General features: G+C 43.2%; 2 protein-coding genes across 2 annotated transcripts in view; one reads left to right on the top strand and one right to left on the bottom strand.

Moving 5' to 3' along the window:
• The window catches only part of CEP126 (centrosomal protein 126), a 104,303-nt gene extending 102,782 nt beyond the window's left edge, over positions 1-1,521 (bottom strand). The window contains exon 1 of the mRNA XM_042903935.1: positions 1,327-1,521. Coding sequence (XP_042759869.1) covers positions 1,327-1,454 — 128 coding nt within the window. The 5' untranslated portion in view covers positions 1,455-1,521. The remainder of the gene's footprint in view (positions 1-1,326) is intronic.
• Positions 721-23,650, top strand: ANGPTL5 (angiopoietin like 5). The gene is made up of 9 exons (XM_042903936.1): positions 721-907; positions 6,929-7,083; positions 8,677-8,821; positions 10,886-10,989; positions 13,355-13,448; positions 15,577-15,677; positions 17,725-17,845; positions 20,071-20,256; positions 23,331-23,650. The coding sequence occupies exons 2-9, from the start codon at positions 6,988-6,990 to the stop codon at positions 23,648-23,650; spliced, it is 1,167 nt and encodes a 388-aa protein (XP_042759870.1). The 5' UTR covers positions 721-907; positions 6,929-6,987.
• The last annotated feature ends 1,133 nt before the right edge of the window (positions 23,651-24,783 follow it).

Genomic DNA, 24,783 nt, shown 5'->3' with positions numbered 1-24,783 from the left:
CTTCCACGTGACATCCCACGAGTGAGCCTGAACCAAGGTTGGGGGCAGGGGGTGGTGCTAGGGAGTGCGGGAATTTGCGGTGTGTGTGAGGAGGGACCTGAGGGCCTTCGTGGCGCGACCGTCTTAGGAAGCGGAAGGACCGTCTGCCGGGAGCTGGAGGCGTCGACCTGGCGCGGGCGTGAAGAGGACAACAGAGGCCCCTGTTCTTGTTCAGGTGAGGCTGGAAACTGGTAGTCTGTGCGGTGGCAGTCTGGATTGTTCTGTGATTCTTCTCTGACGGCATGTTTTTTACTCGAGGGAAGGAACAGAGACGTCGGACTGTAGTAGCTAAGGGGTGGTTGAGGCCGAGGAACAGGGCTGCCGAGAACCACGGATGTTGGGGAGAGAGTGAGTGTGTGCAGGTAATCGAGAGTAGGGTATGAGACTGGGCGGGGAAGAAAGAGCCAGGCGGCTGCAGCAGTATTTCCAGCGCCGTAGGGGCGCCTGGGGGGCTCAGCTCAAGATCTCACAGCTCGTGAGTTCGAGCCCAGCGTCGCGCGCTGCGCTGGCAGCTCAGAGCCTGGAACCTGCTTCAGATTCTGGGGCTGCCTCTCTGCCCCTCCCCCACTCATACTCTGTGTGTGTGTGTGTGTGTGTGTGTGTGTGTGTGTGTGTGTGTGTGAGAGAGAGAGAGAGAGAGAGAGAGAGACAGACAGACACACAGACAGAGACAGACCGACCGACCCGGACGTTGGACCAACTGGAACAGGAGACACGCCGTTCCCCGCTCGCTTGCGGACGGTCCCCACCGCCGCCAACGCGCCCTTCGCGGACACAGGGGCTAATTCTGACTGTGCTGCCGTGCTCCGCAGGAGTCAAATCGGCCCACGGATTCGGACAACAAAACGCTCACAATTTTCGACCGAAGGTGGGCTGCACCGAGTCCCGGGGAAGAGAGGCCACGTCCCGGCTCCGCGCCTCCGTCCGCGGGGCCCCGCACAGCTTCCTCCGGCGGGCTGAGCCGGTCGGAGCCGGGTGGGGTCGGAGCCGGGTGGGGGCGTCCCGCGCGCAGCTTCATTCGCGGGGCCGGGGACCCGCCGCCCCGCCGCCGTCACCCCAGCTGCCCATCTCCGTCACCTCCACGCACGGCCGTCACCCCCGCCGCCCCACCGCCGTCACCCCAGCCGCCCATCCCCATCACCTCCACGCACCGCCGTCACCCCAGCCGCCCATCCCCGTCACCTCCACGCACCGCCGTCACCCTGCTCACCCTTGCCCGTCCCCTCCCGCGCGCACCCCAGTCACCTCCGCGCACCCGGCCCCCGCCGCCGCCTCCTGGAAGGATACAGGTCTGCGCCAGGCCGGCGGCACTCGCGGCCCGAGCGGGGGCAAAGGGGGGCTCCGTCGCGGGCGTCCGAACACTCGGTGCCGCGCGCCGCAACCGCGCTCCGGGCTCCAGGCCTCCAGGCCAGCATCCTTCACCTCAGCGCCGCCGTCCGGCCCGCCGCCGGCGCCTCCCTCATGGCAGCCCCGGCCCCGTCGTCCTCCTCGGCCCCCCTCCCCCCCCCCCCACTCCGTCTCTCAGGCCTCGCGTCACGGGCGCGGGAGGCTTGGCCGCGGCAGCCCCGGTTCCCGTGCAGCAGCGACGGTAGCTGTGGCGGCGGCGACCTTGCCGGGCACCGGCAGACGGGGCGGCAGCAGCCCAGCCGACGCCGCCGCCATCTTGGCAACCAACGGACGCCGCGTCCTTGGCGACCGAAACCACGGCGCGCCGGGCAGCCAATAGGCGCCGGGGGGCGGGGCTCCGGCCTCTCCCAGAGCCGAGTCTGCGCAGCAGCCCCTCGCTGCGCGGTGCCTGAGCGCCGGGTTCAGTCTCACCCCCGCCTTCGCGGGGCGTGGTCGCGGGAGTGCTGACAGCGGGGTGGGGTTTGCCGTGCGGATCTTTCCCGGCGGCGTGGCCCGGGTTGTGTTGCAACCGCCGACTCCGGTGGGGTTCCAGCTGGGAGTCTTCTGGGAGTCAGCATCCCTGACAAGGTTTGCTGACGTGGAAATTTCCTTGCCCCGAATCCCCGCGCCGCTCCGGGATGCTCGGCCAGTCCCTCCGCAGTCTCTTTCTTGTCTGCCAGCTCCCCGCTGGAAAGGTCTGCCTTTCAGAGGCTCCGGACGCTGCCTGTCTCGCTGCCAGACGCTGGGAGCCGACCACCCCAGTGTGGCCTGGACACAGATCCCCGGGAGGATGTGCCTACGGTGGTCACCACGCTGACATTGCTGCAGGGGGCGTGGAGAACAGAATGGAGTTCAGGGCATTAATGTAATGGCTTTGCTAGTGAAGTTTTGAAAAAAGGCTGCAACTTTTTGTTGGAGCTCATTAGAAAAGTACATATAAATGCTGTTTCAGCCAGGGTTCTTTTTTTTTCCCCTCCGGTGGAAAAACTCCCAGACTGGAAGCAGAATGTACAAACCAAATAAAAATCATCCACCATTAAAATGCCTCTGCCTTTGTGAATCAGTTTGTTCATTTTTGGAGTTCAAATATAAACTTTTCCAGTTGAAACTATTTAAAACAGTTTTTGCCAAGCTGGATGCAGTGAGTCAAATTGAAATGTCATCTGGTGACTGAGATTTTAAAGTGCCACAACATATCCAGCTTTGACTTAAAACACAGAACACATAAGCTCCCTTCAGGACCATGCCTAGAGGACAGAATGTATAATGTTGACAAAGAGAGGCTAACTGTGCATACATGGATCATTAGCTATCTTGGCAAGTTTTAGACCAGCCTAGCCAGGGCGCTGACCTATCATCACAAGTCTGTCTCTCTAGGGCCTACTTGAAAGAGAGGAAGAAAAGCGGGCAGGGCACACACAGTGCAAACAACAGAAGATTGTGGTTGCTGTTGTGGGACTAAGTACTCTTGTGGAGTATTTAGGCATGCTTAGACTTCTCGGAAGTCTAACTTTTGTTATTAGTCTGGCACTTTTGTGCTTTGTTGCATGGTTTATTAGCATTAAGAAGCAAGGCTTGGTTTCTCAATTGCCTGGAAATGCTTGTTTATATAATCATTCTTTGTTCAAATGTTGCTTTACAATGATGACCAAGAAGAAAAGAAAATTTAAACAGCGTTGTTAGTTGTTGTTGTTTTTTTTTTTTTTTTTTTTTTTTTTTTTTTTTTTAAGAGAGAGAGAGAGAGAGAGGCAGGTACAAGCAGGGGAGAGTCAGAGAGGGGAGACACAGAATCTGAATCAGGCTTCAGGCTCAGAGCTGTTAGCACATAGCCCGTCACCGGGCTCCTGAACCGTGAGATCATGACCTGAGCTGAAGTAGGACACTTAACTGACTGGGCTACCCAGGCGCCCTAGTTATTTTTGTTTTTTTTTAATCATAGGATTTTTTTTAACCTTTAAATTATTTCTTCAAAATATTAGGTTTCTGTGTTTATTTGACTTTTATAGTCCTAGATTCTAAAGAAAGAGCCTTTATGATTAGATATTTGGATAATAGAAAGATAATTTGAGGCATTTATCAACTTTATCTCTTGGCAGAAAGTCAAGTATGATTCAAGCAATAAAAAAGAATATTACACTAAAATCTCTATATTTTGTCAGAAGACATCTGAATTGAATATAATGCTTAATTCTTTTGCACTTTAAAACCATGATATATTCTATATAATAATATACTTCATTCTTTTATTAAGGAAATATACATTGAACACTTACTATGTGCCAAGCACATTCTAGGTGCTGGGAATACAGTGGTGAACAAAACTTCAAAGTCCCTATGCTCATGAAGCTTGTATTTATTTTTCTTCCCCTCCCCCCACCAAATATATTAGGGAGTGAAAAGCACTATAAGCAGAGATGGAGTAGTGTAGGGGACAGAGACTGACCCAGCTGTATTTTGGGTAGGGTGCTCAGGGAAAGCCTCAGAAGAAGGGAAACTAGGGCAGCGGTCTGAACGAAGAATGGAGGTTACCATTCAGATGTCTGGATGAAGAATGTCAGAGGCAGAGGGTGCTGTAGATACAGAAAGCTCTGCGAGAAGACCTATATTTGACATATCTGTAGACCAGAGAGAAGACACTGTGTCTAGAAGAGGGTGAGGCAGGGGAAGTGCGCGAGGACATGAAATTGTAGAAATGCCTTGTGGATGTACTTCAGCCTTACAAGGGATTTAGACAGTATTCAAGGAATCAGTATAATATCCAACTTCAAATGAAGAGGGACCCATTGGAGAGTTTTGAGTATGAGAAAAATATGATGTAAGTCACTCTTTAGAAAGGATAACTCTAGGGGCACCTAGGTGGCTAAGTCAGTTGAGCTCCATACTCTTGATTTTGGCTCAGGTCATGAACCCAGGGTTGTGTGTTCAAGCCCCATGTCCGGCTCCGAGATGAGCATGGAGCCTGCTTGGGATTCTCTCTCTCTCCCTCTGCCTCTTTCTCCACTCACTCATGCTCTCTCTTTCTCAAATTTAAAAGAGAGAGAGAGAGAAATATATCACTCTAGTTGCTATAGGGAAACCTAGACTCTAGTTGATAAGGCTAGAAATGAGGAGGTTAGTTTGAATGTCATTACAGTAGGTCAGGGGAGAGATTAGATGGTGGTGATTGAAGTGGTAAAAAGTGTTCATAATTTTAATGTTTTTATTTATTTTTATTTTTTTGACACAGAGAGACAGAACATGAGCAGGGGAGGGGCAGAGAGAGAGGGAGACACAGAATTGGAAGCAGGCTCAAGGCTCTGAGCTGTCAGCACAGAGCCCAATGCGGGGCTCGGGCTCACAGACCACGAGATCATGACCTGAGCCGAAGTCAGACGCTCAACGGACTGAGCCACCCAGGCGCCCCAAAAAGTGTTCAGAATTTTCAACCTTGACCCGATAAGATGTTTTGATGAATGGTTGTGGCAAGTGAGTGAAATGGTTGTGAGTGAAAAAAAAGTCAAATGTGACTCTGTGATTTGGGCCTGAACCAAGTGGATGAAAGGTATTGCCAGTTACTAAGATGGGGAGGAGCAAGTTGAAGGGGGAGGAATAAGACTTGGGCTTCAGACATGAGCTGATTAGGACACGTCTAGTAGACACCCCACTTCATTCACACGTCTCATAAGTTGTTAATGATGTTCTATCTACGAAAGAAACCAATAATAATGCCTTTATGGTTGCAAAGCATGTTCACATAGCTTATCTAATTTGAATACCATAAAAACCTTGTGAATTATGCAAAGCAGCCTGAGATGGACAATCTTCGAGCTTCCACTTTCATCTTGACTGAGGCTATTTTTTGCATCTTCTGCTGAAGTATTTTCTTGCTCTGGTAAGAATTTCCTGGATTTGTCTCTGGGAAAGGTGTGAAAGAACGAAGAATTTTAACATCTGGCTGATATAAAATTACTGAAGTTCTGCTATAGGTGTCACAATTTTGTAAGATTTCAACTAGAAATTTAGGATTAGAGGTAACTTCTCATCTACTCCTAATATAGATGATAAAGGTCATCAATATTGTCAGCAATGTTAGAACTGCAATATAGATCAAGTCAAATAATAGTAATAATAGTAATACCTAACATTTGGATGTTTGTTTTGTCATGCATTGTGGTAAGTGCTTATGTATAAAAATCATCGAATCCACACAGTCGTCCTCATTCTACAAAGGAAGTAATCAAACTATAGTGATATTAGGTCCCAGAGCAAAGGAGTGGTGCAGTCAAGGTTCAAACCCAGGCAGATTGGTCCCAGAGCCGGCTTGCCCAAACTCCTCAGGAGAGTAGGAGGTAAGTGGTTGGGTTAAACAGTGGTGGTGAGGAAGTGAAGTCAGAGAATACATAACTGGTTTAAGATATTATTTCATTAATTAATATTTTAGTGCCTGTGGTCCCAGTCACTATATTAGTGCCACTAAAACCATGGCGTGGTCCCCATCTGGTACTTCTGAGGCTGGCAAATGAAATGGAGAAAATAATACCTTGAATAGGAAGCAAGACTCAGGAAAGTTTTGGATTATTTTATTTTATTTTAGCATAATGAATACTATACTCTTCAGTATAGAAACATGTCTCTTCTATACTGAAGAGAAGGAACTGTTGTAAGGGAGTGTTTGAAGAGTCATTACAGACATTGATCTATCAGCTTTGAGAGAATGATCATTTTCAATAACAATAGTTCCCTTATGTTAATAATTTTTGAAGTTTTAGTAATACAGATGTAAAACATACAAATCAGAGTTCTAAAATTTGGTAATGATAGGATTCATGTGACCATCATTGGTGGCTAAATTCAAAATAGGTAGAAGCATATTTTACATCTGAATTAGCTTCCCTGCATGTCCACATTGGTTGCATTTCTGCTTGGTGTTTCGTAAAAAGTTTCTTTTTTTTCTTTTTTTAACATTTATTGATTTTTGAGAGAGAGAGAGAGAGAGAGAGAGAGAGCACAAGTGGGGGAAGGGAGAGAGAGAGGGAGACACAGAATCTGAAGCAAGCTCCGTGCTCTGAGCTGTCAGCACAGAGCCTGATGTGGGGCTCGAACTCACAGAGTGCGAGATCATGACCTGAGCCGAAGTCCAACACTTAAGGACTGAGCCACCCAGATGCCCCAAAACAGTTTCAATATAACATTCTTTCTACTCCATCATTCATTTCTACTTCCTTACTGTTTTTATGCAAACTGGTTTACAGTTATTGAGGGATAGTTTATCATTAGATGACTTTATAAATTCACGTTTCATCCATTTATTTATTTATCTAGTTATTGCCTGTATTCTAAAAGCAGGCATGTAGTGATAAAAAAAGGTTTGCATAACTTAAAAAGGACAGGATCTCTAGAGGCTACTTTGTTTTTCATATGAAGGGTGTTGTTTCAAACGAGGGCATGGAACCAGTAAGTTTTGGCTTCTGTTTTTGTTGTACACTTTCCAGAAGTTTTTAACTGAAGACTCTATGCACTGTAGTTCTTTCCACAGAGAGCTGACTGGTATTTGAAGAAGTTTTTCATTTCTTCAAGAAGAATATGATGTATCTTCCTCAAGCTTCACTTCTATTCTTAAATACATTTATTTTTATTTGTGGAGAAGTTATACAAGGTAACTGTGTACATCATTCTACGGTAAGAATTTCAGCAATATTATTTGACCTAGGAAGTATGATTATATAGTTTTTAAGATACATATTTAAAATTTGAAAAGATTAATTGTACCATCCAATATAATTATGGAAAACTTAAAGTATTTAGAAATGCTGAGATTCTGCTTAAATATTATTTTTAAACTTAGGAAACCATAACTGAGGATTGACACTTAACATATTTCTCGTGAAAAAAATTTTAAAGAAATTACAGGCCTAACTTAAAAACCAGCTGGCAACTTTCTGGTTAACTTTGATAATGAAATACCTGGTAGGTAATAAAAAATTTATTTTGTTATTTAAAAAAATAAATATTTTATAAACGTTTATATTTCAAACACAGTCTTGTGCTTCCTTTTCCAGGAAACTAGAAAATTTCATTTAAAACAATGTGAAAGTGACAGCTAATAAAGTATATGCAATACTCTGAGTAGATGGTGATTTGAATCTCTACATATTTAAATATTGGTTTATGATTTTAAAATGTTCTACAATGTATTACCGTGATACCAATCCCAAATTCCAAAGTTCCAAGGTTTCATAAAGATAAATTTTAGGAAAGCTACGGAAATAATAATAATATAGTTCTCTAAAATACTCAAAATTTAAAAACCTTATTTTAGATCTGGAAAAATGTAGTTGTTGTCAGGTTTTTGAAAACATCTAGGATGCCTATTATTACAAGAGTAGAAGGGAAAGAATAAGAAGTTAAAAGTAGGTCCATGTAACAAAATATAAGCATCTTTAGGTGGCAAATATCTTTCATACTATGATTAGCTTTTCACCTTTCTCTCAATATCCAGGTCAAAGGAAGATAAAGCTTGTTACTATTTTCTTTTAAAAACAGTTATTTAAGTCTGTATAACTTCCACCAAAGAATGTTTTATGTAGAAAAACCAGCATTCACTAATAAGAATAAATACCTTTGGAACGGCGGCTGGTAGCTGGCTTTTCAAGATGACATCTGTTGTTGATTTTGCAAAGGAAAATCCCAGGCTTTTTTTCTGTTCTGATATCTTTCAAATCAATGAGTACTTTACCTTTCAAATCTGTAAATACTTTAGCTTACATAAAAGTGACAAGCCTCCCACACATCCACCTCTACCCCTAATTCCTGATAATTGCTGGCAGAAAGTCCATTTGGCATAGAAATGTAATCTATGGAGAATAATCAGGGAACCTTCTTAGTTCTGTTCAAGGAACTTCAGATTCCCAGATGTTTGGCAGAAGGCTGGCTCAGCGCTGTATCAGATGTGGAAACATGCCAAAGTTAAGGATAAAGGCCATGGAGTCACGGTTATAGAAAGTAGACCCTAAGTATATCCTTTTGGTATTTGGAAGAAAAGGGGAGAGCAAAAATATTGAATTAATGTATACTTTTTATTGATCCTTAAAATTTACCCATAAGGTTTATTTGTAGACTTCTAACCAGTTCATTATGTTCTTGTCTAGTGATCATCCTTGTGTATGTCCTGAGATTTCACCTTTTCCATGTACTCTTCTTATATTTATTATGTATAGGTCACATAACATACTTCATATATTCTTTTCTCATTTCTATTTTTTTAATGTCAAGGATTCTCCAGGAGTCAACACTGTAGAAGATGTATCTAATGCAAAAGATGAGAGTAAAAGTAATGATACTGTTTATAAGGAAGACTGTGAAGAGTTGTGTGATGTTAAAATTAAAATTACACGAGAAGAAAAACATTTCATGTGTAGTAAGTAATAAAAATAATCACAATTATAAGGGTATATGATTTATTACTTCTAAGGTATGGAATACATAGAAAGAAATATGCCTTAGCTTTGTTTGGGTCATTTTATATGTATCTTGATCCTTCTAGATCAGAGGTTTTCTGTGTTTGGCACACAGTAGGTGCTTAGTAAGTGTTTGGTAAATGAATGAATGAATCCTTCCACGTAGCCCTTTCAGCTGGCAGCAGAGGAGAGGGGCGAGCCAGACGGCACTGAGAGTTCCGTTTTATCAGTTCACCAGAGGCTATTCTCAAACTTCCATCTGAGCCATTATGAAATTTCACCTTAGTTTTGAGGGAGAAATTCATTAATACTGAATGAATACTACATTAGGCATATTACAAATTCATAGCCAATTTATGTAGCAAAATGTAAAAATAAACTTTCAAAGTCTTGATTTTTGTTTGCAACTGTTGAGTGACAGTGTGGGAATTTTCATGGCCTGTTATATGCACATGGGGGTGGGATGAAGAAGGAGAATCAGAAAGGGAGGGAGTGGTGATCTGGTCTAGGTCTTAAAGGATGTAAATCCTAGGCCAGAAAGCATAAAAAGCCCACTTTAATGTGTTCAATTCTATGTGCAACACAAGCATCTCCTATTTCTCAAACTGGTGAGTTGCACTTAGGTCCATAAAGACAGACACCTAAATCCAGGAAGGCTCTAATGGAAAGCAAGAGACTGAAAGTAGAAACGAGAGATGAGCCTGGATGGGGTGCATTTTAAGATACCAAGGATTATTAATGTGAAAATTAGGAATGTAGAAGTAAAGTCACCTCTTAAAGAATAATGTGTGCAATAATGTGTACATGCTTTTGCTGTAAAGGGCGAAATTTGTATGAGGTCAGGGAATGCATGGTAGTCAACGATTATTTCCCGATTTTGAGAGTTGTGTTGTACGTAATGTCTTTGGTGTAAGAAATACAGACTGAAATATCCAGGGACATCATGGCAGCCTGGTGTCAAATGATTTAGGAACGTTATTTAAACTGTTCTTGCAACTATTCTCTGAGTGAGATTCCTTTGACATAAAAAAAAAACAACCTTCTAAAAAAAGGAAAATATATAGTAAAAGTTCAATCAGAAACCAACCAACCAAAACTCTAAGATTTATCATTTATAGGGGCGCCTGGGTGGCTAAGTCGGTTGAGTGTCCGACTTCGGCTCAGGTCATGATCTTGTGGTCAGTGAGTTTGAGCTCCACATCGGGCTCCGTGCTGCCAGCTTGGAGCCTGGAGCCTGCTTCAGATTCTGTGTCTCCCTCTCTCTCTGCCCCTCCCCTACTCATGCTCTGTCTCTCTCTCTCAAAAATGAATAAACATTAAAAAAATTAAAAAAAAAGATTTATCATTTATATTTGTTTGCCATTTGTTTATATAAAAATACATAGCGTCAATAGAACAAAAGAAATATTTATTTTGAAAATTAACTTGCATGATATAGATTATTGCCTTTTCCTTTCTTATATGATAAGGATTGAGGACTCCCAGACCTCCTCCTTCCATATCTCTCATCTTATTTTTTTTATAAAGTTTATTCATTTATTATTTCTCAGAGAGAGAGAGCCCACAAGCTGGGGATCGGCAGAGAGAGAGGGAGACACAGAATCTGAAGTGGGTTCCAGGCTCTGAGCTGTCAGCACAGAGCCCTACGTTGGGCTTGAACTCACTAACCACAAGATCATGACCTGAGCTGAAGTCAGTCGTTTAACTGCCTGAGCCTCAAAGGTGCCCCTGTATCTCTCATTTCATAAAGTGAAAGTTAATATTCAAAATGCTGTCTCTCTGTTACATCAGATTCACTTATTTGGGGGTAATCTAAACTATTAGAAAGCATAGTTTCATTAACCAGTGTGGATACAATTATTTTCTTGGGTGATCCTGAGTTAAACAAAAGTTATACTAACTGGAGTATTTAGATAGATGGAGATATATTGTGTCTTATGTTTATCCAAAATCATTTAAGCTCATTATTTTTCACCGTATTTTCTCTAACAATATTTAGCAAACACTTTTTATTATGATTTAAGGAAATTTGCAAAATTCTATTGTTTCCTACACACGAAGTACCAAAAAACTTTTAAGAAACATGATGGATGAGCAACAAACCTCCTTGGATTATTTATCCAGTCAGGTACGGACCTTTTCCTCTTGTGTTGTTATTGCACAGATACAGCGATACAATTAGAGGTACAACTGTTTAATTTTTTAATGCATTTGTGTGTAGACATGTGTTTACTGCCTGCTCAATTAGAGGCATCCCAGGAAGCCTCAGGCAAACATTAAAAAACACAAACAAACATAAAAAAATGGACCTTCACTCCAGGGGTGCGCAGTCAAGTGGACAGGAAGACGCGCTGAAAGCCTGTTGTGAACGCTGTCAGCGTTTTGCGGAAGAGAACTCCGAGGTCCGCGCTAGGGGATAGCTTTCCAGGTGCTAGAGCCGGAGGTTTGAGTCTCCGAAGACGCACACCTGCTTCGGAAGCCGCAGAGACGGCTCAGAAAGCAGAGTCTCTTCTGCTCGGGGTTGCTGTTTGCAGCGGTGCGGGCACGCGGCAGGTGTACAGGGGCAGCCAGTAGTGTGTGATCGGGGAGGGGAAGGACCCACTTGGGGACCGGTCTGGAGGTGAGCGAGGGTGGGAGACCGGCGGGGGAGCGGCCCACCTAAGCTGGTGTGAGCCACCTGCGGGGTACACAGCGCCCCCCACTCACCCCCCCCTCCCCGCCAGGTGCCTTCGCGTCCACGAGGGGCCTGCTAGATCACCTGGGCAGGTGTGAGCCACTTGCGGGGTACACGGCGCCCCCCACTACCCCCACCCCCCGCCAGGTGCCTTCGCGTCCACGAGGGGCCTGCAAGCCCACCTGGGCAGGTGTGAGCCACCTGCGGGGTACACAGCGCCCCCCACTCACCCCCCCCCCCCCCCCGCCCCGCCAGGTGCCTTCGCGTCCACGAGGGGCCTGCTAGATCACCTGGGCAGGTGTGAGCCACTTGCGGGGTACACAGCGCCCCCCACTCACCCCCCCCCCCCCCGCCAGGTGCCTTCGCGTCCACGAGGGGCCTGCTAGATCACCTGGGCAGGTGTGAGCCACTTGCGGGGTACACAGCGCCCCCCACTCACCCCCCCCCCCCCCCGCCAGGTGCCTTCGCGTCCACGAGGGGCCTGCTAGATCACCTGGGCAGGTGTGAGCCACTTGCGGGGTACACAGCGCCCCCCACTCACCCCCCCCCCCCCAGGTGCCTTCGCGTCCACGAGGGGCCTGCTAGATCACCTGGGCAGGTGTGAGCCACTTGCGGGGTACACAGCGCCCCCCACTCACCCCCCCCCCCCCCCCCGCCAGGTGCCTTCGCGTCCACGAGGGGCCTGCTAGATCACCTGGGCAGGTGTGAGCCACCTGCGGGGTACACAGCGCCCCCCACTCACACCCCCCCTCCCCCCGCCAGGTGCCTTCGCGTCCACGAGGGGCCTGCTAGATCACCTGGGCAGGTGTGAGCCACTTGCGGGGTACACAGCGCCCCCCACTCACACCCCCCCCCCCTGCCAGGTGCCTTCGCGTCCACGAGGGGCCTGCTAGATCACCTGGGCAGGTGTGAGCCACTTGCGGGGTACACGGCGCCCCCCACTACCCCCACCCCCCGCCAGGTGCCTTCGCGTCCACGAGGGGCCTGCAAGCCCACCTGGGCAGGTGTGAGCCACCTGCGGGGTACACAGCGCCCCCCACTCACCCCCCCGCCCCGCCAGGTGCCTTCGCGTCCACGAGGGGCCTGCTAGATCACCTGGGCAGGTGTGAGCCACTTGCGGGGTACACAGCGCCCCCCACTCACACCCCCCCCCCCCGCCAGGTGCCTTCGCGTCCACGAGGGGCCTGCTAGATCACCTGGGCAGGTGTGAGCCACTTGCGGGGTACACGGCGCCCCCCACTACCCCCACCCCCCGCCAGGTGCCTTCGCGTCCACGAGGGGCCTGCAAGCCCACCTGGGCAGGTGTGAGCCACCTGCGGGGTACACAGCGCCCCCCACTCACCCCCCCGCCCCGCCAGGTGCCTTCGCGTCCACGAGGGGCCTGCTAGATCACCTGGGCAGGTGTGAGCCACTTGCGGGGTACACAGCGCCCCCCACTCACCCCCCCCCCCCCCCCCCCCGCCAGGTGCCTTCGCGTCCACGAGGGGCCTGCTAGATCACCTGGGCAGGTGTGAGTCACCTGCGGGGTACACAGCGCCCCCCACTCACCCCCCCCTCCCCCCGCCAGGTGCTTTCGCGTCCACGAGGGGCCTGCAAGCCCACCTGGGCAGGTGTGAGCCACTTGCGGGGTACACGGCGCCCACCAGACAGGTGCCTTGGCGGCCTTGCTGCGGCGCTGGGGGCGTCAGGGTGGGGCGGCGGACACTGTTATACACCGCGGAGCTGCTTTGTAAGAGGCCGAGGGACGCCAGCTACAGAAGTCAGAGGAAGGAGTTTTGTTCAAATATAAACGTGCTGAAAGGTGCGCCTGTTTGTTCAGGTTAACGAGCTCATGAATCGAGTTCTCCTTCTGACGACAGAAGTTCTCCGAAAACAGCTGGACCCTCTTCCTCACAGGCCAGTGCAGTCACATGGTGAGAACTTTTCTATTTCTGCCTCTTCCTACTTGACTTTTATTGCGTAAAATTTTCCTGGACGGGTTGGTGCATTGAGAGGTTTTGTTTATAAAATACAGCTCCTTATTATCTAACAGACTGGAGGGGTAATACGTTCCCTGAGGCCGCCGTCCGCCCAGACAAATGTACTTTCCTGAATCGGGAAACTTTTCCAGGTGCCCCAAAGCTGTGGCTGTTCACAGATAACCCGAGTCCACCGCAGATGGAACACTTTTATGTAACTAGTTTCTGGGCTGTCCTTTACATTTTAGTCATAATTAGTCTTCAGTCAGAAGAAAAGAAAGTTTTCAGAGTTCTTTCTGCCTGCAAACAGTTTTTTTGAATTGTCTGAAATATTTCAAATTGGGACATAAAGTTTGAAATAAAAAAGGAACTTAAGACAGAAATAAACTGGAATTTAGAACCTTTTGTATTCAAATGCAGTGTAGTAATTCCTAGAGGCTTGTGTTTCTAAGAAAAATAGCCCATCACTCTTACAATTATGAATTCATACCAGAGTTCCAAGTAAATAACTATTATTGAGGGCCTACTGTATGATTTTTTTGCTTACAAAGGGAAGAAAAGAAACAATTACTGAGAGTCTCCTAAGTGTCAGGTACTAAGGCATTTCCGCATGGTATTTTATTTTACATTTTTATTTTAGCTCATGTAGTTAAGAGCGTGGACTCTGAGGTCAGACCACCTGTTTTCAAATCACTGAGGCCTGTTTCCTCGATCGTTTCCTCATCAGCAAACTGCAGTATGTACCTCACAGTTGTTGTGGGGATTGCATGGCTAAGTACACGAAAAGCTCTTCGAATACTGCCTGAATGACAGTAAGACAATAGAAGGGTTTGCTGTGGTGATGAGGATCATCAGAGGAGGAATATGCAGCCCAGAAAAATCTAAATAATGCGTTCATACTTACGTGATTGGTGATGGCAGAGTGGAGATTCCAGCCCAGATCGGTCCTTCGTTGTGAACGTCTAGCACAGCTCTGAGCATAAGGTTGTGTGAGAATGTCTTAGCAATTCAGAACACAAGCAACGGATCTATATCTTCCAGCAATAAGAGGGAAGCAAACAATTTTTTACAGCGAATTTTCTGTAGGTGACATTTTCTGCCTACGTATTGTGTGCCGGGCACTATGCTAAGTGCTCTCCCTATGCCTTGTATGTAAATTGCCAGAATAACACTACAAAGTAGACAGTACTATTAAAAGGATAGAAGAAAAGCGGGCAGGTAAGTTCGCTAAGGGTTCTCGGCTGCCGAGGAGAAGAGCTAGGGCGGTAAGCAGGCTTTTGGCTCTGGAGTCTCAGGCTTTCGTGTGTTTGTTTCACCAGGTGATTAACAATATAAGGGTTGATTTTATTTTATTACTATAGAAGATAATACACAGTAAAATGTCTTAGAATAAATGTAACACCCTTACCCACAGAATGTGCTTCCAGTCCCCTGGGAAGCGGGATGCTTTGGAGAAGGCAATTCTAGGGCGCTACACTTTTAACTATAGGTGGCAGTGCAGGCTCTGGCCGCAGGCATAATTTCCTCTTGGGGAGGAGTGATTTCCTTGTCCTCTCCCTTGGCTCTTTGTAACAGTGGTCCCCAGCAAGAGTCTCTGCAGTCTCCAGTAGTCAAGGATGTGTCAGTAGTAGTTAATCAACTTATTCATTTGGGTTTCTCCTTCCCATTCACATAGACTTCCTTTACACATTATGTCCCCAAGATAAGCCTAGATTCCTGAAAGGGAATTACTTATTGGGTGAGAATGCATGATTATAAATTTTTTTTTAATGATTATAAATTATATTAAATAAATGTGGGTCCCAAATGAAAATTTTAAGTAGTATGGAGGGCTAATCACTAACAGCGATGTTATTAGTGAAGGTTTATTCCAACATAAATTCTTTAGTCTCATTTCTTACATGTATTTTCTCCTGATTTCTAAAATCGAGATCATTTTTTTTATTTCTAAGAAGTTAAAATCATATCACAATGGAATTTATATTCATAATTTCAGATAGCACTGTCAGATCTCTACAGCAAAATGATTAAGTCTTAAGTGTACACTTGAAAATATCCTAAATAACTAATTTTACTTTTCTAGGTTTAGATTGTACTGATATTAAAGACACCATTGGCTCTGTCACCAAAACACCAAGTGGTTTATATATAATCTACCCGGAAGGATCTAGTTACCCATTTGAGGTAAAGTCTTCCCTTATTATGTGGAATAGGATAAGCAACCTATCTATTTAATTACTATTAAAATTTTAATTCTTCTCATATTTTATTTTTCCTTGAAATTTTTAAAATAAGTGGGTAGAAGTTCCAGTTTCCCAATTTTGATTTTCTGAAATTCTTTGCCCAAACCACAAGCCAGTAAAAGAACCTGAGATTCTTTCGCTTTTCCACGTGAGGTGTCATGTTTACACTCCGCAGTAGGTACATTTCGTGCAGGATCTTATATACAATCTAAATATGCAGTAGAAACGCTCGCTTTAATTAGCTTGTGGATATTAGAAAGCAGTGTGGTGCTGTGCCTTGGAGCTTGCCAAACATACTTAGATTTCCCTTCCTGTATGTGGTTATACTTTCTTTGGGTGATAAACGATTTTTATGTGGTTATATAAGAAATTAATAAATAAGAAACCGCTTTCACTACACTATGAGACAGACCGAGAAGCTAATCCATTTTTAAATTGAACAAAATACATTACCCTCATGTCTAGGATTTCTGGAAGAAACTTCTATCCGAAATTATCTATTATTGGCAGGATATATATAATATCATATAATACTAACATAGTAATATATATGGTAATGTATAAGTTATTTACACATATTTTTTTCTGCTTGCTTTTTTGTGCATAAGAAAGTTTATGATGCTAATCTCACACCTTATTGATAATCTTCATTACACAGTAGTTTTTTTTCTGAATAGATACTACAAGTTCCTCATCTTGAAATTACCAACATTATTCACTAATTTTTTTTTTTTTTTTTTTTTTTTTTTTTTTTTTACTAACCTTGCTTTTTGACATCCATTGACCAGATGTTAAAAAATTGGGATTTAGGAGGGAAATAATTCAAAAATTATCTAACTTGCAGGGCGCCTGGGTGGCTTAGTCGGTTAGGTGTCCGACTCTTGATTCTGGCTCAGGTCAGCACCTCACAGTTCGTGGGATCCAGCCCTGAGTCGGACTTTGTGCCGACAGTGCAGAGCCTGCTTGGGATTCTCTTTCTCTCTCTTGTCTCTCCACCCTTCTCAAATAATAAAATAAACTGAAAACTTAAAAAATTAACTGGGGCGCCTGGGTGGCTCAGTCGGTTAAGCATCCGACTTCGGCTCAGGTCATGATCTCACGGTTCCTGGGTTTGAGCCCCACGTCTGGAACCTGCTTCAGATTCAGAGTGTCTCCCTCTCTCTCTGCCCCTCCCCCACTCACACTCTGTCTCTCCTTCAAAAATAAATAAGCGTTAAAAAAAAAAAAAATTACCTAACTTGCTTCACCTACAGATTCAAAACTGAGCCTGAACCCACATGGAGAGGGAAGACTTTTAATTTTGTGAAGAGTGGGAAGCGTTATTACCTTTTGTAATCACGGGAAGGTGTTGATTCCCTAACTTCCTCCACACTGCCGTTCTCTGTGAGCAGGAAGTTTCTAATGGGGACAACTGTATCTGATTTTCTGCGTCCTTACCATTGTCCTCTTAGGGGGATTTTACAGAGCACTGACAGATGCACCCAGGATCACAGGCTGTGGTGAGGCACAGATCACACCTTCCTGTCTGAAGATCCCACCTGGACATAGGCCGTTCATGCCTCTGGGGAAAAGAGGGATCAAAGACAGGCCCACACGCCTATGTGGTTAAAACTTAAAAAACATCACTGTTTTAATACGAAGGAGTTAGATTCCTCATTCTGCTACAGGTTGGCAGGGTCACCACTCAACTGAAAACTATCTGTGGACGTGAGGAGTAAGAGGGTGACCTCAAATGCCACCAACACTGCATCTGTAACGGAATGACTGACACAGGAGACTGTAATTAGGTTGGCCTCAAGTTTGCCTTTTAATAAAGTGTCCTTTCTAGAGATTTAAAAATGTCTGAATATATTAGTAGCACACAATTGCATTGAAACTTTTAGGGCGACGGTCTTCTCTTTCTCTAGGCTTGAGGGTGAAGCATAAGTTTTCCATCAATGAGTGAAAATGATGGTATGTGATTTTTGTCTTTTCTGGGCCTGTTTTAGGTGATGTGTGACATGGATTATAGAGGAGGTGGATGGACTGTGATACAGAAAAGGGTTGACGGGATCACGGATTTCCAGAGGCTGTGGTGTGATTATCTGGACGGATTTGGTGACCTTTTAGGTCATACTTTATTTCTCCTTTTTCTTTTTCTTTCTTTTCTTTTCTTCTTCTTTTTTTTTTTTTTTTTTTGGCATGACACTGATAGTTTATCTGTTGGTCAAAATCATTAGTAAAAATAGCAAATCCGTGTGACTATCAAAATAGGACTTACTTTCTCTTCATGTCGTGTTATTTTAGAACATGTGGGTTTTCAGTTGGGCTATGGAAATCGTTATCTTTGGATACCTGCTGAAATGGGGTTGAGTGAAAATTCTAAAATGGGTATCTATTAGGTATTTACTGTGCACCCAGCAGAATTCTGGTAGATACTCAACAACCTTTTGTAGAAAGGAACACTGAATGGCAGGCAGGGTTGTCATGAACCTTGAAATTCTTGAGGTGTGTGCTGGGTCTACACCAATGGAGAATCGAGGTACATGGTGTACAGATTCAAATTATATGACTTGGGAGGAGTGTATAAAAATATCAGTAAGAATCAATGCCCCAAAATTTGAAAACTGTAAACCTCAAGAGAATTGTAAAATCTGTTTACATTATTGCTGCAAGACAGTATTTCTTTTGCCAGCAAACAGAAATGCTAGTATTTGTGAACACTGCAGAATTTTACCTTTGTTGGAATTTTTGCAGATGATTTTGATCACTTTTATGCTGTTATTTTAAGTTGCTGTTGTTTTAATTTAAAAGCCTTAACATCCCATAATAAGGTCATCCAAAGATTCAGTAAGTGGTGGTATTGTGTTGCCAAAAACCCCACTGCATGCTAGTGATTGTAGAAAGGATGTGAAATGTAATTATGTATTATGTATTATGAATAAAGCTGAATAGCTGCCATGTTATGGAGTGCAGCTAATATATTGTGTTTTCTTAGCATGACCCCTAATTTTCTGGTAAGTGCTACCTCCTGATTCAAGTAGTCCTAGATCTACAGGCTCCAAATTGTCATCTTCCTCACTTTATGCTTATTTCTATGGGGAAATTAACTGAATTTTGAGAAAAATGTCTTCAGGCAGGTACAATTCATGGGAACAGACTGCCTTGTACTTTGTATATTTTAAAAAATAAACTTGGGATTAAGGAAAATATACTGTTAAGCCAAATTAGGGGCTGGGTAGAGGGGCAGGATGGCAAGGACACTTACATTGGAGTGTCTTGGGCTGGGGACACTAAACAGACCCACCTTTCTTTCTATATACCTCCTTTCTTCCTGCGCTTCCTTAGGGTATTTTTCAGTTCCAAGTGGGGTGCAGTTAGTGCCTCTAGTAAGCCCTGGAGAGGGACATGGTATCTTAGCTAGAATTTTAACAATGTGAATGCTGTCACACTGTCCCCCAACTCTCTCAAGTTTTTTTGGACTAGACCCTTCCTTCCTTCAGGAATTTAATGATTCAGGTACAGGAATATATTCCAGAATAGAGGCTATGCCAGGCTGGGTGAGGGTGGGATGGGGGGTGGGAGTAGGGTCGAAAACCATTAGCTAGAACAGCAAGAAGAATGCCGTCCAAACACCACATTTACTAATTCATCCTGGATCTACAAACACCATTTCATTTTAATTCATTACATTACATTACATTTTTATACATGGTTAACAGACAAAGTGCATTGTAATGAAGAAATATTCACAGAGCATCATTCTAAAAGACAGAAAAAATAATTGCAAGTGAGCATTTTCAGGAAATGTTTCTTTAGAACCTGCCACTTTGGAGGTTAAAACTCTTAGCATTTTTGAGTACACATCATTTTGTTACCTGCCACAGTATTTCAACAGGTTTTTGTTGACATGCCTTAAGGTAGATCTTGAATTTTTGGTCAATTGTTAAATGACTTTTTGAATTTAATTTGGTGAGATAAAAATGAAACAGTCTAGTTATTCCCAGTCTAGTGAAATAGGAAGATTTTATATATATATATATATACATATATATACATATAAGATTTTATATATATATACATATATATATATACATACATATATACATATATATACACATATACATTTATATATATTTATATATATATTTATATAATGTATTTGTGTGTGTATTTTTTTTTTTTTTGTAAATTAGACAAACACTGATAATTTGAATTTGAGCTAGGGCTATCTAGTCTCTCAAATAATTTATGTGAGTCATTTCAGTATTAAAAACTAACACCAAACCCTCAATAATAAGGAGTTATTATAAGTTGTATTAAAATATATTGAAAAAACATTTCTTTTTAAACAGGTGAATTTTGGCTAGGACTAAAAAAGATTTTTTATATAGTAAATCAGAAAAACACCAGTTTTATGCTGCATGTTGCACTGGAATCTGAAGACGACACATTTGCTTACGCATCATATGACAACTTTTGGCTAGAAGATGAAACAAGTTTTTTTAAGATGCACTTAGGACGGTATTCAGGAAATGCTGGTAAGTTTTTTCTTCCCCCCAGTGATGCAGGATACTTAAATATAGCTAACTTGATATTAGGTGAAGGTAAAAGTAATGTTATTTCGCTTGGTCTATGCCAGATAACTGATAACAGAGTAGATTCGGGATGAGAAAACTGAGTTTTGAAACCCTGCTATGATCATCGACCCACCTTGTGTCTTTGAAGAGCTTATATTCTTTAAAACTATTTTCCATGTATCATGGCAGCTGATTCTTTAGAAGGAGAGTCTGTGGGGCAGGCTGGGAAGGAATTATTGACGTTTTCATGTTCTGAGAGGCTGGCATTGCATTTAGGAATCACAAAATGTCAGAGCCCATCTCCTTCAGTGTACAGGTAAGGAACCTGAAACATTAGGGACTTGCCCCAGCTCATCACACCTGAGCCAGGGCAAGAAGCCAGGTTGATAGAGCCACTAGTTTGGTGGGCTTTTTTCCCCACTATACCTTGGTGCATGTACTCATTTCCAAATAAATTTAATTTTTAAGAACTTCAAAATACTTCATGTTAAATTTATAATTTGATGCTGAAATTTTAAATTTGAGTTAATACTAAATTCAACTCTCCTGTTGTTGCTCATCATGATACTTGTTAATTATGTATATTTAGTGTTAGAAATCCAAAAGTGAGTGAGATATGTTCCCACTTCTTTAACTGATTATAATATAGAAGGGAGATAAACCCAGAAATGTGGAATACTGAATACTGATAGAGCTTTGGACATTTAGGAGAGGGAGAGAATGATCTCCACTGATCGCATCTGGAAAATCTTTATGGAAGGGTGGTTTCCGGCAAGGAGTTAATGTTAGATCCAACGTGGGAAGGTTTTTAAAAGTACAAACTACTGCAGAATCCAATTCAGTAAGTTTGGGCCCAGGTATTTGTATTCAAAGATGGACGTATTGGCAACCTTATAGTTGAGAACCACTAATGTGTGCTTGCAGGAAGGGATAGGCTTTTGGCAAATGAATGTTGGCAAAGAAAGCAGCTGAGTCAAGGCACAGTGGGAGGAAAATTTCTGAGAGTGAAGAGTTGTCTGGTACAGTTGTCCACCTTGGGATGTTAGGTAAAAAGTCTGAAATTCAAATCTTGATAGATAAGGAAAATTTTCAAGAGTTACAATATGCAATTTTTAATGCTGCCTCTCTAAAAGTGTAAAGAACTATCTAAATATGGAAGCTACTGTGTTAGTAAAAGTGTGTGTGGGGTTTCTCTATTGGACGGAGATCTGGTTAGAAGACTCAGTGTGTCATTACACAAGTGTTTCATTACAGAATCCTCAAATTTTGCTATGCCCTACTCTGCATTTTCCCAATGAGGTTGTAAACTAACTTTCAACAGTTGATCACACAATACAATCAAAATAAAGAAAAAGATGCCAATGGGACATGGAGATAGAAACACAGATGAAACCGGGGTTAAGTGTGATCAGGTGCATGGTAGAGATGAGCTACAAATTTGATTTTTAGCTCAAAGCAAAACCATAAATATGAAATTCTAACATTTGAGCAAACAGTTCTCCCAGGAGAAGGACAAATATTCCTGATCCTAAAACTGGCAAAGATTTATTTGGGTTCCCAGAGAAAACAAAGGGACATGTTCTGTAACTACACTTTCACGGAAAACATGATACTGAGTTTTAATGGGCTATTTCTTAAAAACAGGCCTACGCATTATATTTTAAAAACTGTTTATAAATATAATCCAGTGGGGAGCTCCTATCACATTTCCCTTCTGAAGGGTGGACTTTGTTCAGGGAAAGTGTCTGTGGAGCGACCGTACAACTTAGGCAATGCTCCTTAAATGCTGTCTCATCTGAAATCTGAGAGGCATTGCACTGTGTGGGTGTTGAAAATCACACTCTCCCTGCAAATACCTGCAATGTGGGCATTTTGTTTCCTGTGAGGTGCGGGGTAAGAGGCTTTAATATTCAGCACAGCTGCCGAACAGGATGGGCCACTACCCCGTATCAAGTTCTCCAGGCTCCTCAAAGACCTATCTCAAGAGATGCCAAACATTTGGAACATGATGAAACAAATGTGGGCTTTGGATTCTTCAAAGATTTTGCACAGCTCTACTTTAAGTTAGTGTTTCCAAAAGATGAGCACAGTTTACTGCAAGTGAAATCTAGGTGTCATGGGACTAATTAGAACCTTCTGTTTATATAGTTTGATTCAAACAAAACATGGCTTCTGCCCCTGCTACCTACTTACATGGGCTGCCTTGACCAAGATACTTACTCTTTCAGGTTTTGGCGAGTGTCAGGGAAACCATATACGCAGAACCCAGTGTGGACCTTTTAGGAATGGTAGCACTTGAGCTACTCTCCATGTGTCATGTGGAGAGCCATTCTGGGCTCACCTCAGGAAGGTAGCTGATTATATGCTTGAGGTAACTGCGTATGTGATATAAACCTGGGGGCCCCTGAATAAAACCAAACAACTTGTGCAGCTACAAATGTAAGCCTCTTAATGTAGCAGATTCCCTTTCATCCCTGCCTCTTTATTTAAAGTGATGGAGGATGGAGGTGGCATGAAAACTTACTATGTATTATTATTACGTAGAAATTATTCTTTTCCCTAAATTACCAATTGCCACATTACCCTTCCCCAAAGTATGACAGTTTTGTACAGCACCATTTTTGGCCTAAATTACCTGATTCCGTCTACAGAGCCAAACTTCCATTGTGGATTGTGATTTGGTACCAAATATCCACTTAAAGATGCCTATCATGTTGAGGAATTCATTACCAGATTTTGGTATATTGCAATCTGGGGGAGAGATTTTGTTTGTTTTCATATTTTTTATTTTTTTTTAATTTTATTTAAATCCAAGCTGGTAATGGCTTCAGGAGTAGAATTTAGTGATTCATCACTTCCATACAACACCCAGTGCTCAGCCTACTGGAGGGGAGACTTTCATATGATAGCTAGTAGAAAATAATGTAAACCTTAGTTCTAGATGCCATGCTTTGTAACGATAGTCTGGTAGAGGCCAATTAAAATGACAAAAAGTACCTTCAAATTTGGTCATTTAAAAAACCTGTTTTGCCCAGGTGATGGATTCCGGGGCTTCAGAAAAGAAGATAACCAAAATGCAATGCCTTTCAGCACATCGGATGTCGATAATGACGGCTGTCACCCTGCATGCCTGGTCAGTGGTCAGTCTGTGAAAAGCTGTAGTCGCCTCAGTAACAACACTGGCTGGTGGTTCAGCCAGTGTGGTCTGGCAAATCTAAACGGCATTCATCGCTTCCCTGGAAAATTGGTCTCAACCGGGATTCAGTGGGGCACATGGACCAGAAACAATTCTCCTGTCAGGATTAAGTCTGTTTCAATGAAAATTAGAAGAGCGTACAATCCATATTTTAAGTAATCTCCTTCTAAATTGTAATGTGTGGTCCACAGGTTTTTTTGGTAACATACAAAAGATTTTCTATAGTTTCTCTTTTTACTGAGTGTTTCAAACATTTTAGCCAAAATTTAACTATAGATGGCATCTAGGTGTTAAGAGTTCAGTTTGAAATCTTTAATTTTATACAGTTTTACAGAAGAAAACCTGACTTAGTGTATGCTCTTACTACTAACTATATTAACAATATGTAATAAAGTTTAAGTGAACTGCACCTTGTCTTCCTGGAATTTGTTGTCTTCTCCAAGAACTGTCCTTTTCTTCTTCTTCTTCTTCTTTTTTTAATGTTTATTTTTGAGAGAGAGACAGAGTGCAAGTTGGGGAGGGGCAGAGAGAGGGAGAGACAGAATCCAAAGCAGGCTCCAGGCTCCCAGCTCTGAGCGGTCAGCACAGAGCCCAATGCGGGGCTTGAACTCATGAACCAGGAGATCATGACCTGAGCTGAAGTCGGATGATCAACAGACTGAGCCACCCAGGGACCCAAGAATTGTCCTTTTCTTTAAAGCATACATATTATAGTAGATGGTTAGGAAAACTGAAGAGAGCATTATGCTTGTTTCCATATTCATTGGAAATGGCTAACTATGTAATCTACACATAATTTCTATTAAAGTCAATGACAAGGAATAACTTTGTGCGGATTAATATACACATAGTTTAAAAACTTTACTATTTCCGGGTAGTTCCACAATATTTTACAGGTAATAAGAGTTTCCTGCACAAATAAAGTCCTTTTCCCCCCACATTTTATCATTGTTAATAATTTTATTCTTGTTTGTAATAAATTTACTGTATGTTCATATCCTGATCAGTTGCGTTCTAAAACACATTTATATCTTAACTTTCTTAAGCCAGTAGGAATGGTAGGACCTTGATTAAGCGAAGGACAGCAGAGAAAAGAGCCATGACTCAGTGGTCTAGAGGTAGCTCTCGGAACAAGCTTGTCCCCTCTCCTTTTTCCACTAAGCTGGAAAGAGTTGGAGGCCTAAGTATTCTGTGGGAAAACACAGCACCGAACATCTGGGCCAAGTTCAGTTATTGACAAAAAAGACGAGGGAAACAAGAATTAGTATTGGACAGAAAAGTACTTTGTCAAG

This window comes from Panthera leo, chromosome D1, assembly GCF_018350215.1.
Source record: "Panthera leo isolate Ple1 chromosome D1, P.leo_Ple1_pat1.1, whole genome shotgun sequence".
Taxonomy (NCBI): domain Eukaryota; kingdom Metazoa; phylum Chordata; class Mammalia; order Carnivora; family Felidae; genus Panthera; species Panthera leo.
This window is presented reverse-complemented; position numbering and strand designations above follow the sequence as displayed.